The sequence below is a fragment of the Thunnus thynnus genome, chromosome 23 (genome assembly GCF_963924715.1).
Source record: "Thunnus thynnus chromosome 23, fThuThy2.1, whole genome shotgun sequence".
In the NCBI taxonomy this organism is placed as follows: Eukaryota; Metazoa; Chordata; class Actinopteri; order Scombriformes; family Scombridae; genus Thunnus; species Thunnus thynnus.
The window spans coordinates 14,961,493-14,976,303 of NC_089539.1; the positions used below are offsets into that span (position 1 = coordinate 14,961,493).

Here is a 14,811-nt window from a genome sequence, read left to right on the forward strand (position 1 = left end):
TTTGCAAGAGTGGTAATTGGATGCCATGACAAAATAGGATCCTAAATGCCCTTATTCTGCTCACTTGTGTCTCTCCCTCGCATTCTCTCTCGCTCTCTCTCTGCAGATGGACTGACTGAGATCTCAGGAGAGGCGATGAGAGCTGCATTTGAAAGGGCACCTTCAACTCAGTCTGTCTGATATTTAAACGTGTTATCACAATAATCTGGGCACTTAAAATGAGCATGCATTTACACACACACACACACACAAACATTGCACTACACATTAGTAAATACTGGCTGTGTCATGGTGCCAGTGAGGTCTATAATCCTCTGGAAGCTGCAGACAATATGCAGGGGTAACTAGGCTATCGCTGCCAACAAAATGGCAATGGCCTTCTGTGATTAAGGGTGACAGGAGATAAAGAGGAGGGAGAGAGGGAATGATGTGCACATCATCTGTACTTCAGAGCTTTTGCAATATTATTTCTAACAGTTGCATTAATAATGGACAATGAGCTAGACTAGAGTGAAAGAGATCCACCATGGGTTCTTCAACTGGTGGCCTGATTTGGCCTCAATGATCTGATAATTAACCCTTTAACACTGCATCGTGGAAAAGAGAATGTTTGCCATTAAATGGTACCACGTCTGTGCATTTACTGTTTCTGTGATGATGAATTAACTTTCAGGATAAGGACTCAGTTGGACTTATTTCCCTGGAAGCACAATTAACAACTGAAATGATTTTGCAGAAGAATGAGGACAAAAAAGGACTAGGCATCCATCAAATGATGATGTTTAACTTCACCTAACTTATGTTCAGTCATCAGATGACTTTAAAAAGGCACTGTCTGTGTCCGGGTCAGAAAAAAAACCTACTAATGCACTATTTATCCTAATGATGTTTGACTCAACATGCACATAACTGAGCATTCTTCAACATATACTGCCCGACACTACTTATGTATAAGACATAATGCAACTACATGCTCGCGGTTGTGTGTGTTTTTGTGTGTCATATAAAGGGAAGGTGAATACTTAACACAGTGAGTCATAGGCGTGTGTGTGTGTTTTCGCATTCGTGTGAACACAGCGTGTGTGTTATAGACTATCCATGATGCTATTTTAGCGAGGTTTTGCCTCTGATAGAGGTATTCACAGTCTCTCTGTGTCTGTGTCCATTACACAGAGTGCTGCTATTTCGCTCCACATTCCATGTCATCAAAGGCACTAAGAGAGATTGTGTGTGTGAGTGTGAATCTGTCTGTGCACAGAACACACACACACACACACACACACACACACACAAGTGGACTAAGACCACTCTCCACTCTCCCCATAATTCAACACGTTTATTCACTCCAGCTCTATCCTCACAGTCAGTTTCTATAAAAAGACATGGCCATAGCATCCAACAGTCCATCTAATCCTTTTCTCTCCTCCAGCCTGGATGTAATGAAATCCTCTATGCCACACCAAAGGTTACTTTACCCAGTGACATAAGAAAATGATAAATGCCAGTGGTTATGATATTAACCTAGCAGGAGGGCTTTTGATAGTGTGTATGTGCGTCTGTGTGTCTGACCTGGGTCTCAGACATGACATAGAGGTAGTGGTGATCAGAGGAGAAGGCCATGTCTCTGAGGATGGGTCCATTTTCCACTGCCTGCACCGTCTCATACTGCAGAGCACGAGAGGAGCCATCTACCCGGATCTGGAAAAACACAGAAGCACATAAAGATTTAACATATTTAACATGCATAATTTATTTATTCACAAGTTATTGTGTAAATAAAATAGAATGAGTAAATGACAGGGTTAAAAAATATAACACCGATATGAAGAAAAGCTAAGGAAAAACAGCAGCAGAGTGACAAAGAGGATTGGTAATAGTGCCCTCCACAACGAAGGACTAGGCAATGGAACCAAGGTGGTGTCTAGGACAACAAAGTGTGCAATTAGGCGCAAAGGTATCATTGAAAATTTACTTTTAAACATTATTATTGGCAAAATTGACAATCTACTGCATATTGCCTTAGGATTCTTTCATGCATCATGGCTTTCTGTGTTGTATCTGTGAAGCTCATCTTTCTCTCTTCTCAGCCATTCAAAAGTGATTACGGTAATTAGGCATCTAGGCAAGAGGTGTGGTTTGTGGGCCCCTAGGTGTGTTTACTCAGCATAAAGTGCATGGAATAGATCCCCACACACACTTGGTAGTGTGATGGAAGTGTTCTGGGTTGTGCCCGAACATCTGCTTACATAGTCACTCACTCAAACACGCACACACACACGGGCGCACATGCACAGGGGTATGTTCCAAATTATCCTTTCTAAATGTGGTCCTCTGGCTGTAATTTCCCAGAAACACACTCTGACACATACCTACCCAAGCGACTTTCAGCACTCATTAGAATACACGCTCACACACATAAACACAGGCCTGTGTGGGCTTGTGGACAGGTGTGAAGCAAGTCTTGTTAAAGTTGTGATGACTCTTGGTAGTTCTTTGCGCTCTTCAGCACTTAAGGGTTCACAGGTAACAGGCAGTCGGAAGATAATTGGACAGGAAACAGATGGTCGAGCAGGCAGGTGAGTCACTTCATGATTAATTACAATACGCTGATGACAACATACTCTCTGTGTTCTCTCTGTCAGCATATCATTAAAAATACCTTTCAACCGGCCTGCCTAAAGCTACAGTCACTGTAGGTCAAAAAGCCGTAATTGTTCTGGGCAGGTAAACTAAACCCTTTGGTGAACTTGTGCTGTACTCACTGAAAACAAAACTGGTTATCTTTCAGTTTTTGAGAAACAAGAATAAGCTACTGACTGAATGACAGTCCAACCCACCTTCACTTTATCCTTCATTATTACAGAAACAAATGAATCCAATCCTCTGCTACCATCCCATGGCACTTTTTGTTGTCTTTGTTTAAACAAGCTACTGTATAGCGAAGAGAGAAACCTAAGTACACAGGGTGCAGTTTAAATCCTGCGCTACTCCTGCTGCTTCTACCGATATCTAGTTTCACAACATGACATTTCTTTAAAACAGGCACTGTCTTTCACCCTGATTTCACCCTGCTCTCTCTCCTTCTTTTTTTCTCAGTCATTCTTCCTCTCTCGCCCTGCCTCCTGCTTAGCTTCTGTAGTGATCTTGATCTCTAGGGACCTCGAGTTATGTGTATCAAAGCTTCACACACTTTCACTGGGAACTATTGTGTGTGCTTGGGTCAGTTGCACAGAAAAGAACAGAAGGCAGATAGGAGGTAGAGAAAGAAGTGAGGGAAGGTAGGACGGTAGGAAGGTAGAAAGAAACTTCTACACGAGCCAGGGCCAGATTCAGCGGGTGAGGTTATCTAATCTGCCCGATAGGGTGGGTTAATTTGAGGCACTGTGCATTTGTGTGCAGCACACATTATGTGTGTGTGTGTGTGTGTGTGTGCATGTATGCAAAAACGTGTGTGCATCAGCTTACCCCCACTGCATATTAGAGAAGTGTGGAGCCAATTGCTGAACAGAGTTAAAGGGCAGACAGTCTATGGCAGTTTCTGAATGTAGAGTTTTATTGTGTTGGGACAGATCCACAGTCACCAGGGAGCACAGGGGCTTCAAGAGGAAGCTCCTGTATATTATCCCTCAATCTGACCACCAACAAAACAAATGAGCCACCAGGGAGAGCACAGCATGTCCTCAAGCATGCGTCGCTGGCTGGTTTAGTCACACTGGGACTGAAGGGGAACACGCAAGGGAAAAAGACTGATTTAAATCAGGTTGTACAGGGCAGACCTATTTGTGCAATAATTGGAACATATAAAAGAGATTTAATAGCAATTTTACCCTGTATTTTTATATCAACACAGCAGGTTCACCCTGGGCTTGTGTGTTTTATAACAATGTCAACAGCGCATTTAATTCATTCTGCTATCAAACTCTGTGCTACAAAGGATAAATATTCCAAAATATCCAAAAGCAGTCTATAGTACTCTAAATCAAATGACAATTAATAGCTAGTGTATAATTATTATCTCTACAAATACACAAACAAATACACACACACACACACACACTTTCTACAGACAAACAGCCTACTCAGAGTAGACTGAACACAATCAATACTTTAATTCCCTTGATGAAAAGCCAAAGCTAATGATTATGATTTGTTATGAAACGCCTAATCCTACTTTCATTGTCAGCCACAGTAATTATTAATATATCTTTAAGTAATTTTTTCATCAGCCTAAAATCATTAGGCAGCTACAGTGGTGGTAGCCAATATTATCTGATTCCTTTTCAACAGTAATAAAGTGGATTAGCTGCTCTATGCTAAATGGATTACAATGCTAATCTCTGCTATCACATTAGCACTACACAATAGAAAATTCACTGCCAGACAGACTTCATTTTGCCTCCGAGTAGTGGGAAGGTGAGAAATGCATTGGGCCCACACATAAATGCACATACTGTACAAGGAAGTGTGTTCATGCAAACACTCACATGTACAGAAACAGTGGCATTTCACTCTCTCTTTCTCTTTCACATACACACACACACACACACACACACACACACACACACACACACACACACACACATTCACACAGGCTGTCTGGCTGGAGCTACGCATATGGTAATGAGGGTTACTCTGGGGAGAGTGGGAAGAGTTACTGGCACTTTTAACTTACAGAGCACACTTCCTCAGTCCTGCAAAATGTGTGCAGTAAATATTTCTTCGATAGCTCTGTGTGTTGAGATCCATGTGAATACGTGGGAGATACATGCTATATCACAGATCTTACAGAGAATATCCTAGGCCTCCATAAAGCAACCACTCTGGCCATGAACTGTATCCCCCTAGTGGCTGTAACAAAAAAGTATACCAACACTATCACTGTAGACTGAAGACAGTGGTTTTTGCAGGAAAAAAACAGAGTAGGTGCACCTGTATTATATTTTCTCTGTGACCTTTATGCTCAAAAAGACACAAACCTTCAGAGCAAATGAAATATGTATGCTTTCAAAGCTTTTTCAGACCTTCTGAGATTAGTAACTATCCACTGTGTTGGACAGAGTGCGAGGGCAGTGTTGATACATCAGAAATACTGACAACTGTAGATAAATTAATAAAACTGTTTCAGTGTTACAGTGCAGAGAAAAACAAATCCAACCCCTTGTGCAGATGGTATCTGCCTTGAATCTGTCAATGAAAAAATAATGTGCCCAAAGTGACTATCTCCCTCTCTCCATGGGGCTAACAGCTAGCAGAAGGTGTGATACAGACAGGGAAGCCATTCCGGTGTGAAAACCACAGGCGTACCCTCTCTTACTTTCCACATATTGGCACCACAAAAGCACATTTCTCTTGCCTCTGACTCTGCATGGAATCCATTTTGAAGCAGATTAAATTGCAACACTGAGTCTTATTATACATACACTACTCTAGAGAAATAAAATACTAAAGACTTGAGCTTAAACTGTTTGTGTTATCTTGTACAACAAAATTAATAGCAAGTATGCTGGAAAAAATGCAAAGTGCAAAATATCGAAGAAAGCACATACTACCAACTTCTTAAAATGTCAAAAAATTAGAGTCCAAAAGACACCTTATATACCAGGGTTCAATAAAGTTGTTGGCCCTCTGGAACATTATTTTAGTGAAAATGGTGATACAGATGCGCACTTCTATTGATTTTACATCATCTCTGTGAACTGGTATGCCATTGTGTAGAAACTACTTTACATCAAATGGTGAAATAGAATGCCCACATTTTAGGGGGAGTTTAGTCAATACTCAGGGGAGATATAAAATACAAATGTTGTAGTGCTAGAGCAGATGATGGTTGTGGCTAAGTGCAGGAAATACACAGCAAAGACAACCCCCTCTGGGCAACACCACATATGGGGAAAAAGCACAAAGAACACACAATAACTGAAGGAGAATAACTATGTTTCTGAGTTAGGACAGTGAGGGGAGACTGCAGAATTGTGTCCTTGCCTGCTATGGCATGGATTTGGGGTGGCAAAAGGAAGGCTAGTCACACAGAGTTGCAGTCTGTTAAGCATGGCACACACACTAACACACCATGGCTGGAACACACACCATGACCAACATGCTGCTGGTGGAAGCCAGAATAAGCTGCTGACTAAAGTATCACTGTGGTCTGACATGGGCCATGCAAATACAGTGAGGTGAGTGGGCCGGAGCAAAATGTCATCCAAAGTCATACAACATGCTGGGAAACTGAAATTACCGCAACCATATTGTGTGAGGAATTCCACCAATCCTATGAAACATGTGCATGGGCAAACCCGGAGTCAGTGCCAGTACTTCTACAGCCAAAAAGGGTCATGAACCTTCTTCTGACACCAAGATAAAAAGGACATGGAGCCTGGTCACAAAAATAACTTTAAATACAAGAAAAGGATTTAAAGAGAGTGATGTATTTTGTTGTGTTTTAACAACTTCTTCTTCTCCTTGCAGTTTATTTGTAGTGCTGGCCATCATTCCTTCAAGTTTTAGTAACATTTTACTCACTAACTTCACTGCTAAGATCAGGAATTGTGGAAACTCTGGGGATGTGATTAAGATCGAGATGGAGAACTGAAAAACTGTTACCCAAAGGTATTACCCAAACTCTTGCTGTAAATGTCTATTAGATCCAGCAGAACCACTTCCTTCTTTAACTTTAAGCTACCGTACTTAGTGTAGCTGTTGCATGAAATCAGTTTTACAAAGCAAAGAATGATAATAACAGACATTTGGCATGCATTCTCTTTTATCTGCATGTCTAAATAAGTGGTTTAAATATTTGGATTACACTAGTGATGGGGCCTATTGGATTCCTAATAGAGCCGCATCCCCTGATGGTAGCAATAACACTGTAAGTAAAATATTGTTATAAGCAATAGGAATGATAGCAAAAGCTACTGATTGTCAAAAATAATTCCTGTTTATACAGGGGGAGTATGACTTTGCTACATTCCTGTAGCTCATCCAGGACATTCACAGACAACAACAACCTAATATTATCATAATAATGTGAATGAAACATATCCAACATTTCACCTAAAAACTAGTAACATCTTTGAGTGACTCCATTTTTAAAAGCACGTCAGTCAAAACAGGAGCAAAATTTGCCGTTGGGGTCTCCTGAGGTCTCCTATTTAAGCCCTTAGATCCTTACCCTCTTTAAGATACCAATCAAACATTTTAGAGCGATAACAGCATAGCCCGATGCCAAATGCAACTGTAACCCAACCTGCCACACTTCGCTCAGGTTTCGACCCTCTTTGTCAAACCACGGCAACAGTGTTAGGTATTCAATCGGGCAAGGCAGGACATGCAATAAGAGCCTAGAGAGAGAGACAAGCCAGACAGACAGAGACAACTGAGAGGAACATTCACTGTGAAAGAGAGAGGAAGAAAAGAAACAACGTATCGTCACTACATAATGGCAATGTGTCTCTCCACGCATTCTATTCATACCGACAGCAGTACAATGATGGCTGTCTGATTGCCTAAATCTGTCCAGCTCATTGAAACATATGGCGGACAGAGAGAAAGGGGGTGTAAGAGGGGTGGAGAGAGTAACAGAAGGAAAGGGGGCTAAAAGGCGGACTGGATCCATTTCTCAGTGTCAATCAATGCCGGGACAAACTCTCCACTTCCACATTCAATGCCTCAGTATATAGCTTTAGGCGAGATGGACTGGTGCAAGACTAGTGGGGGGCGTGTGGATGATTTGACATTAATCTGAGGGTATTAATGAGGATGTGGCACACTAAAGTGGGATGGCAGGCTGGTCATATACCACTGCAGGAGGAAGGAATAACAAATAAGCTTTTATTCATCACCAAAAGTAGTTATTAGGGACAATCAAAGATAGACATGTTTTTAGTTTATCTGGGAGGGACCCTGACCGGAAAGGAGGGCACTAAAGCAGTGTGGTTTCTGTAACAAGTTCTGACACATGAATAACTAATGACATGGTACTTTGAGATCTACAATGTATTTTGGCATTGTATTTTATGTTTTATGACAAGCTATAATGGAGACATCTTGCCGTCATCCAAAGGTACAACATCGACTCAATGCTTTACTGCTTTCCTTTACAGAGGTGAAATATTCATTCAGTTCATTAAAGACACTTTTAAAATCCCCCCTTCTTTCCTTCCTTCCTTCTTTCCTTCCGGCTCGACTCCTCTCACTATAGGAGGATGAGTGGGCTAAAAACCCCACAGAGTGGAACTGAACTCATTCTGTGCTTTAATTCACTATTCTCTGTTTTATGTTTGCGATTAGGCATATCTGCTACACAGCAGGATTTTAATTAATGCCTTTCCCCCATCGCCTGCACTGTGAGAGAAGGTGCTTTGTGGGTGCAAATCAGGGAAATGTCATTGTTAGCAAGGAAGCAACTACAGAGCCTCGCGTTTGGCAGTGTCAAAACTATGAAGAAATATGACCTCTACAATGGCCCTCCTGTTGAGTTTGGTTTTATTGAGGTTAATCCTCTGCAGATGTTTTATTTTGGCTAGCTTGTTTAGGAATGGAAGGTTAAAGGAAACTGCCCACAGCTCGGTGCTGTGAGATTAAAGGTCGTGAAACTAAGATACTGGGTATGTGTCGCTGTGTCAGCAGCAAATCCAAAGTAACTAAAGAGAGAGCGGAAAGGTAAAGAGAGAGAGAGGAGTTATAGGAAAAAAAGCAAAAATCCATTTAAAGTTTTGTCAGTGAGCAAGCATATGTGCACTTATGTTTCAATTGGCGCTACTCCAGTATCTACCACCTCACATCTGGGATTTGACACTACAGCAGACAAAGCCTCAGGGGAACCCCTGGCTCAGTGACTGACCGTTGTGGCATTAAAGGTGTGGTACCTGTTAGCCTGCAGGTCCATGTGGCCTACTAATCTAACCTTATCCCCCTGCTGAGAGATAGACAGAAAAAGCAAGGAGAGAGGCAAAGAGAAGGACAAGAATGTTATTGTGAGGGATGATGGTGTTGGACGTGAAAGGGGACAAGTGTCTGGAGGCTTCTTAACTCATTTCTCCCCCCACTCTCCCCTCCTCCCTCAATCTCCCCCATGGCTTCAAGGGGTGAGTGACAGGTCTCCCTGCTATCATTGCCTTTACTGCTGAGCTGCCTTAGAGCGCCATGGCCAAGCAGGGGGCTCACAGCCCAGCTTTTGTTACTCTTTTCCTTCCTTCCTCTCCTTTTGCTTTTGCTCTTTTCTCTTTCTATCGCACTCCCTCTCTTTCGTTCTGTCTCAATCTTTAAGTCATGAGGTTGACTAAAACACCTGCAGTCTTATGGCCGGTTCAATCTTGAGAACATTTGTGACCTCTTGACTTTGAACAACTCACTCAGTTTCTCACATTTATTTTTTCCTGTTAAAAAATGTTTCTTTCTGGTTATGTTTGTTCCACACGGCATTCATAAGCAGCTATTTTGTATGTTGTCTCACCTTGATCCCCCTGTTTTGTTTGAGCTTACACATTTTTACCATTTACTCTGTCAGATGTGACCGGAAACAAGAAGCCTTGCCAATTTGATGGGTTGTTGTTTCATTGGTATATAGTTATTGGTGGCACCCATTTATTCCAGAAAATACAGAAAAATGCTTTAGCATTTCATTCTGTAACGTGGATGTGGACAGGAAGGCCTCCTCTATCAAGCAAATATGGAAAACCACACAAATACATTCAATCTGTCCAGTGAACAGCAAAGCTGTCACAAAATGCTTTGCTTCTTCTGGGCAATTGTCTGTTTTCCTGTTCCTTATTCATCAACTGCTCCATCTCTTATGCTTTTTCCTTTCAGTCGCCTCTTTCTGTTTTCATGGTCTCGCTTTATATCTTTGTCCATCGATTTTTCTTTGCAATATGCATCATTCCTTCACTTCTATTCCTCGTCCTTCCTTCGCTCTGTCTTATCCATTCCAATTTCTACTTCACTGTCTCATTAGAGCCGCAGCAGGGTGTTTGAGGCGACAGGTAGAGATCTCCTGACAGACCTCATTTAGTGCAGACAAATAACTGGCCTGGCTGAGAAAAACCTATACGCACATTTCTCTTTCAAACCAATTATTTCATCTACTGTTCTCCCTTTCTTACCCAGGTATTCTGCAGTGATAAGAGCTGCTGTTCCCACCACTGCTGCAGTAGCCACTGGCTGGGCCTCAAGGACCCCACTGAGGCAATGGCATAATTTGAGCGCACATCACCACCTGTGTCTCTATTAGTGGTGCAACCCAGTGGCAGTGCTACAGAGTGGTGCGCTCCCCATTATATTTTGTGACCAGAGGCCACTGTGTGAAAGCTTTGGGAGCCATTAATGAAGTCAACATGCTCCCCAGAGTAGTGAGGGCACCAAATCAGCCTATTGTGTCGAATCAAGACTTGGCCTTTCAGGCGACACAGCAGTGCACAAAGTCAGAGCTTATGGATGCCATTCATTTGGAGGAGTGCGGCTGGCAAACTGCTTTAGCAAGTTGAATAGTATAAATACAGCCCACTGAGTATAATCACGTTGAGATAATACTGTGTGTGTGTGTGTGTGTGTGTGTGTACGTGACAGAGAGGGAAAGGTTGTGTGTGTTCTCCACATCTGTGAGAACTGTAGCACCCAGGAAGCTGGACATGGAGTTATGGTAGAGCAAGAAGTGGCAAGCTTTGATGTTAGAGCAGCAGAGGGAAGAAGAAAAAGAGAAGGTTGAGGAAGAAAAGGCAGAAAGAACCATCTATCGCTATCATCGTTTTCTTGTAACTTAAACACATTTAAAGCTCTATTTATTGTGTTTATTACAGTATACGAATAGTATAATGAAGTAATAAATATACCACTGACTTTAACTTAGGTGTAAACAGGGTCTTTCTACTTTCTACCAGTATAAATATCATTATATATATGTGATTTCCTGCCTTGGTGACCACGAATTGGAATATGCTGTTTATCTACCTCTATATTTATCACAATACTGCTCTGTCATTTTCCTGCCTCCTTTCCACCCACAACAACTGGCATGCAGCATTTGGATGTAGGAACTTTCTAGCCAAAACCTCTGCCCAAAGCATAAAGTGCATACATGCATAGAGGCTTCTTTGAGAAGTTGGTTGAGTTCAGACTTAAGACTTAAAAAGCAAATATACATATGGACAATACATATGTCCATTAGTATGCTCTACATGCATATATGTAACAATGGAAGGACAAGGTGGTCCATTCTTCCACTGAGTCACATATGTAAGTAAACTTAATTGCGATTTTCTCAGTTGACCACATCCTGCCTCCTTAGCTGTCAATCACCAATTTATCCAACCGTTGAGGATAATGGGTAGAGGAATCCATCATTAGTTTGTCTTTTGAGCAAAAGAGACTGAGAATCATTGACCCACGATAACCTAAGGTCATGATGAATCGGACAGACAAAAATAGCATGTTGGAAAAACCTTAGATCAGCCTTACACAGAACAGATATCCATAGCTCTCTTAAGGAACATGAGATAAATCTGAACTCTTCAGATAATGGTCTGGTGATGGACTTTGATCAACATTCACAGGATCATCTCACAGACACCCCCTCTGAGATCTATATCTATCTCTATGTAAGGCTGAACAGGAACAGTGGTGCATTCTTGTATTTTAACGGGGTAAATTCAATAGGTTTTTGGTGATTGTACCATGCTCTGCTTCTATAAATGTCAATCAGCAACCTATCTAACCAGGGTGGTGGAGAAGGGCCAGGTCCCCAAAGAGATATCTAGGTCTGATAATGGCCTACTGACAGGCTCAGATCAACTTTAGGCAAGGTGAAGCCGTGACTTTGAGAACTTTTTCATCCCTTTTTACCAGACTGTGCTTTGTTTTAGGTGTTATCTATCTGTTTCTTTTACTGTTTATCAGTCTGTCCTCTTCTCTCTGGTCAATACTAATTTTCGGCTTGTTTACCAGAGCAAACAGAGCAGTTCATTGACTTCAAGGGTGTGATTGGTTTCCTGGGAGATAAGCACAAATATATAAATACACAAAGAAATGCACAAACTTACACTCACACTCGCATTAACAATTCTTTTACACTCTCGCTGCATTAACAAAGAAACTGCCAAGAATGAGATAAAACCCTGAACTTTTAACTGTTAAACCACAAATGTGGAAAATAAAGTGTTTTAAAGAGTAAGGCATAAGGGAAGAAGGTAGTGTTTGTGTGTGTCTGCGTGTGTGTATCCAGGTGTGTGAATAATAGATGGGGAGCTGAGAGCCAGACGCTGTCTGAGAGCAGACATCACCCTGGATCCCGTTACCACACACAGCCATCAGAATAACTCTGGAGACTCAAGCACACACATGCACCTAGAGTTCAAGCATTCACACACAAGCACAGGGCTATATACGTGCACAGTTCTGTGCACACACAATCACATAACCAGTGACCTTTCTGTACCTCTGTGCTCAGATTCTCAAAACAACACTATCTCTGTCCTGTGTCTTTGCTCAGGTGTAATCACAGAGTCGAGTAATATGATCATACAATGGAAAATTGAACTCTTCTTTAAAAAGATTAATTTGATGAAGTGCACATTTTACCGGCAATTTTCCTGAAAGTAGTGGTATGGTATTAAACTTGTGTTATCCTCTATGATGAGGACATACTAGACAGAGTGATACACACACACACACTTATTAAATCTATGGATCACTGACTGAAGCTGAAGATCACACACTCATGAATTCAGGAATGACCAATAGCCATATCTTTCGGAGATTTATTTGTGTGTGTGTGTGTGCGCACACACGTGTGTGTACCAGGGTGTGTATGGGAAGGCATTCATTGCCTACCCTTCAGTTTTATGTTGTGGTGATTTATGAGGTTCCTACCAAAGTTTCTAATTAAATAGGGAAGCACCTCACAACCAATTCCTCAGAGATAAGCAGGTGTGAATTTCTGTGTTCCCTCCTTATTGTCTGTGCAAGCGTGTTTGTGTGCATATAATATGTGTGTGTGTGTGTGTGTGTGTGAGTGCATATAATATGCGTGATTGTGTCTGTGTGTGTATTCCCTTGTTTTCAACCCCAAGGGCGGCTCCTTTTTCTTTCTCATCTCTCCTCTTTGCCTTTATTCCTTTATTAAACAGACTGGCACACTCCCTCTATTATACCTGTTTTCCCACTGAAGTGAAAAATTGCATTGCCGGCATAGCAGGGGACAGCAGGAGGGATACAAAGAGAGGCAGAGAGTGAGAAAATGAAAAACAAGGAGAGTGAGGAAGATAGGGAGAGCGAGGAATAACACTGCACTAAACCCTCAGGGCATGTGTTGATTCACCAACTGCTATAATAATGGAAATCATTGGAGGAAAGATGGTGAGACTGAGAAAGAGCAAGACGACTTAAGGCCAGTGTCCACTGAAAATGGTCTGGATGCATTCCATGAAGCTTGTCTGTGTTGCAACAAATACAGAACTGGTTCATTTAACAGTTTCATTCTCCACCGGTCATAGGAGTTGTGCATGAGTGGACGTCCATGCTGCTATTTTTGCCACATCATTAACTTTATGCATTTGGCCTATTATAGTTTTGATGAACCTGCATACATGATTGAAGCATAAAAGATACTTTTCTGTAGGGCTGTTTCTAGTCATTTTGATGCTCTGGGCCAGACACCCAGTCACACCCCCAATTATCTTGTCATGGCCAAATAATTGATTGGTATTTTAGTCTTATTCAGCTTTATTCAACTTCACGTCTGTGCATGTCAAACAACACATAGCCTAGTCTGCAAATGAATATGTCCATGTTATAAGTCTTACCCTGGTTATTATGAGGGTACACCTGCACACATACATGCACAGTATCCTGGTTATGATTCTTCTTGATCATATTCAGGATATGATGTTTGCATGTTTGTATGACAGCGATTGCCAAATGCCAGCCCCTAGTACATCCCCATACAGAGCCTGCTCCAGAGACTCAAAATCAGGTGTGTTTTGCCGTGCGACCATTGGATTCATGTAACAATATGATGTGCACAAATGCATGAGTGGGATAGACTTTCTGACAGAAAAATTTAAAAATGTTTTTCTCTTCTTTGGCACACCCCTCCAGCTGGTGGTGATGGTGATGACCGCCTAACTTGCTCTTACCTAAAAAAAAAATGGCCCTGCTTTTTTAAGTAAAATACATGATGGATAAGTGGACATTTGTCATAAGAGAGCACACAAACACACGGCAGGGTGAGAAGGCAGAACAGAAATATGTACCCAGAAGATTGGGACTAGTTCCCTTAAGTCACTTCTATTTTCTTTTCTCCTCTCGCTTTTGTATTCTCACTTCAAACATCTACCAGAGGCAAACACATTAATCACAACACAAGTTAATTTCTACGTCTGCCTGCTTGTGGTGCAATACCTCACCCTGAATTATGTCTGACACACTGGAATTGTATCATTAGGCTACGGCCCTACTTAAAACTTCAATACAGAAACAGGGTTTTTGGAGCTTGACACAAGAAAAATAACTACGATGCATTAGTCTGAGTGACATTTATTATTTTGTGACATTGCAATTGCTTTCAGTTTTGTGATATAAGCTAAATATTGTATTTTTATCACTTGTTCTTTCAAGAAGTCAAGAAAGTGACTACTGACCTGGTCATGAACTCATTCAGTAAGACTTCGTCCTCTGTACTATTTTCAAAAACATTCCCCCTTTTTACCAATGAAGACATCACAAGTATAAGCCGTTCCTTCACCGACTCCGCGGGAGGTTTCTCTAAAATTAGCGCTTCTTTATCAAGGGAACGCATTAGAGCTTCACGCCCATGCA

At 41.6% G+C, this 14,811-nt stretch overlaps 1 protein-coding gene across 3 annotated transcripts in view; it reads right to left on the reverse strand.

Annotated features, from left to right (window-relative positions):
• The window catches only part of plxna4 (plexin A4), a 243,640-nt gene that overhangs the window by 99,439 nt on the left and 129,390 nt on the right, over window positions 1–14,811 (reverse strand). For all 3 annotated transcript variants that reach the window (XM_067582264.1, XM_067582265.1, XM_067582266.1), the window contains exon 4: window positions 1,570–1,698. In XM_067582264.1, coding sequence (XP_067438365.1) covers window positions 1,570–1,698 — 129 coding nt within the window. The remainder of the gene's footprint in view (window positions 1–1,569; window positions 1,699–14,811) is intronic.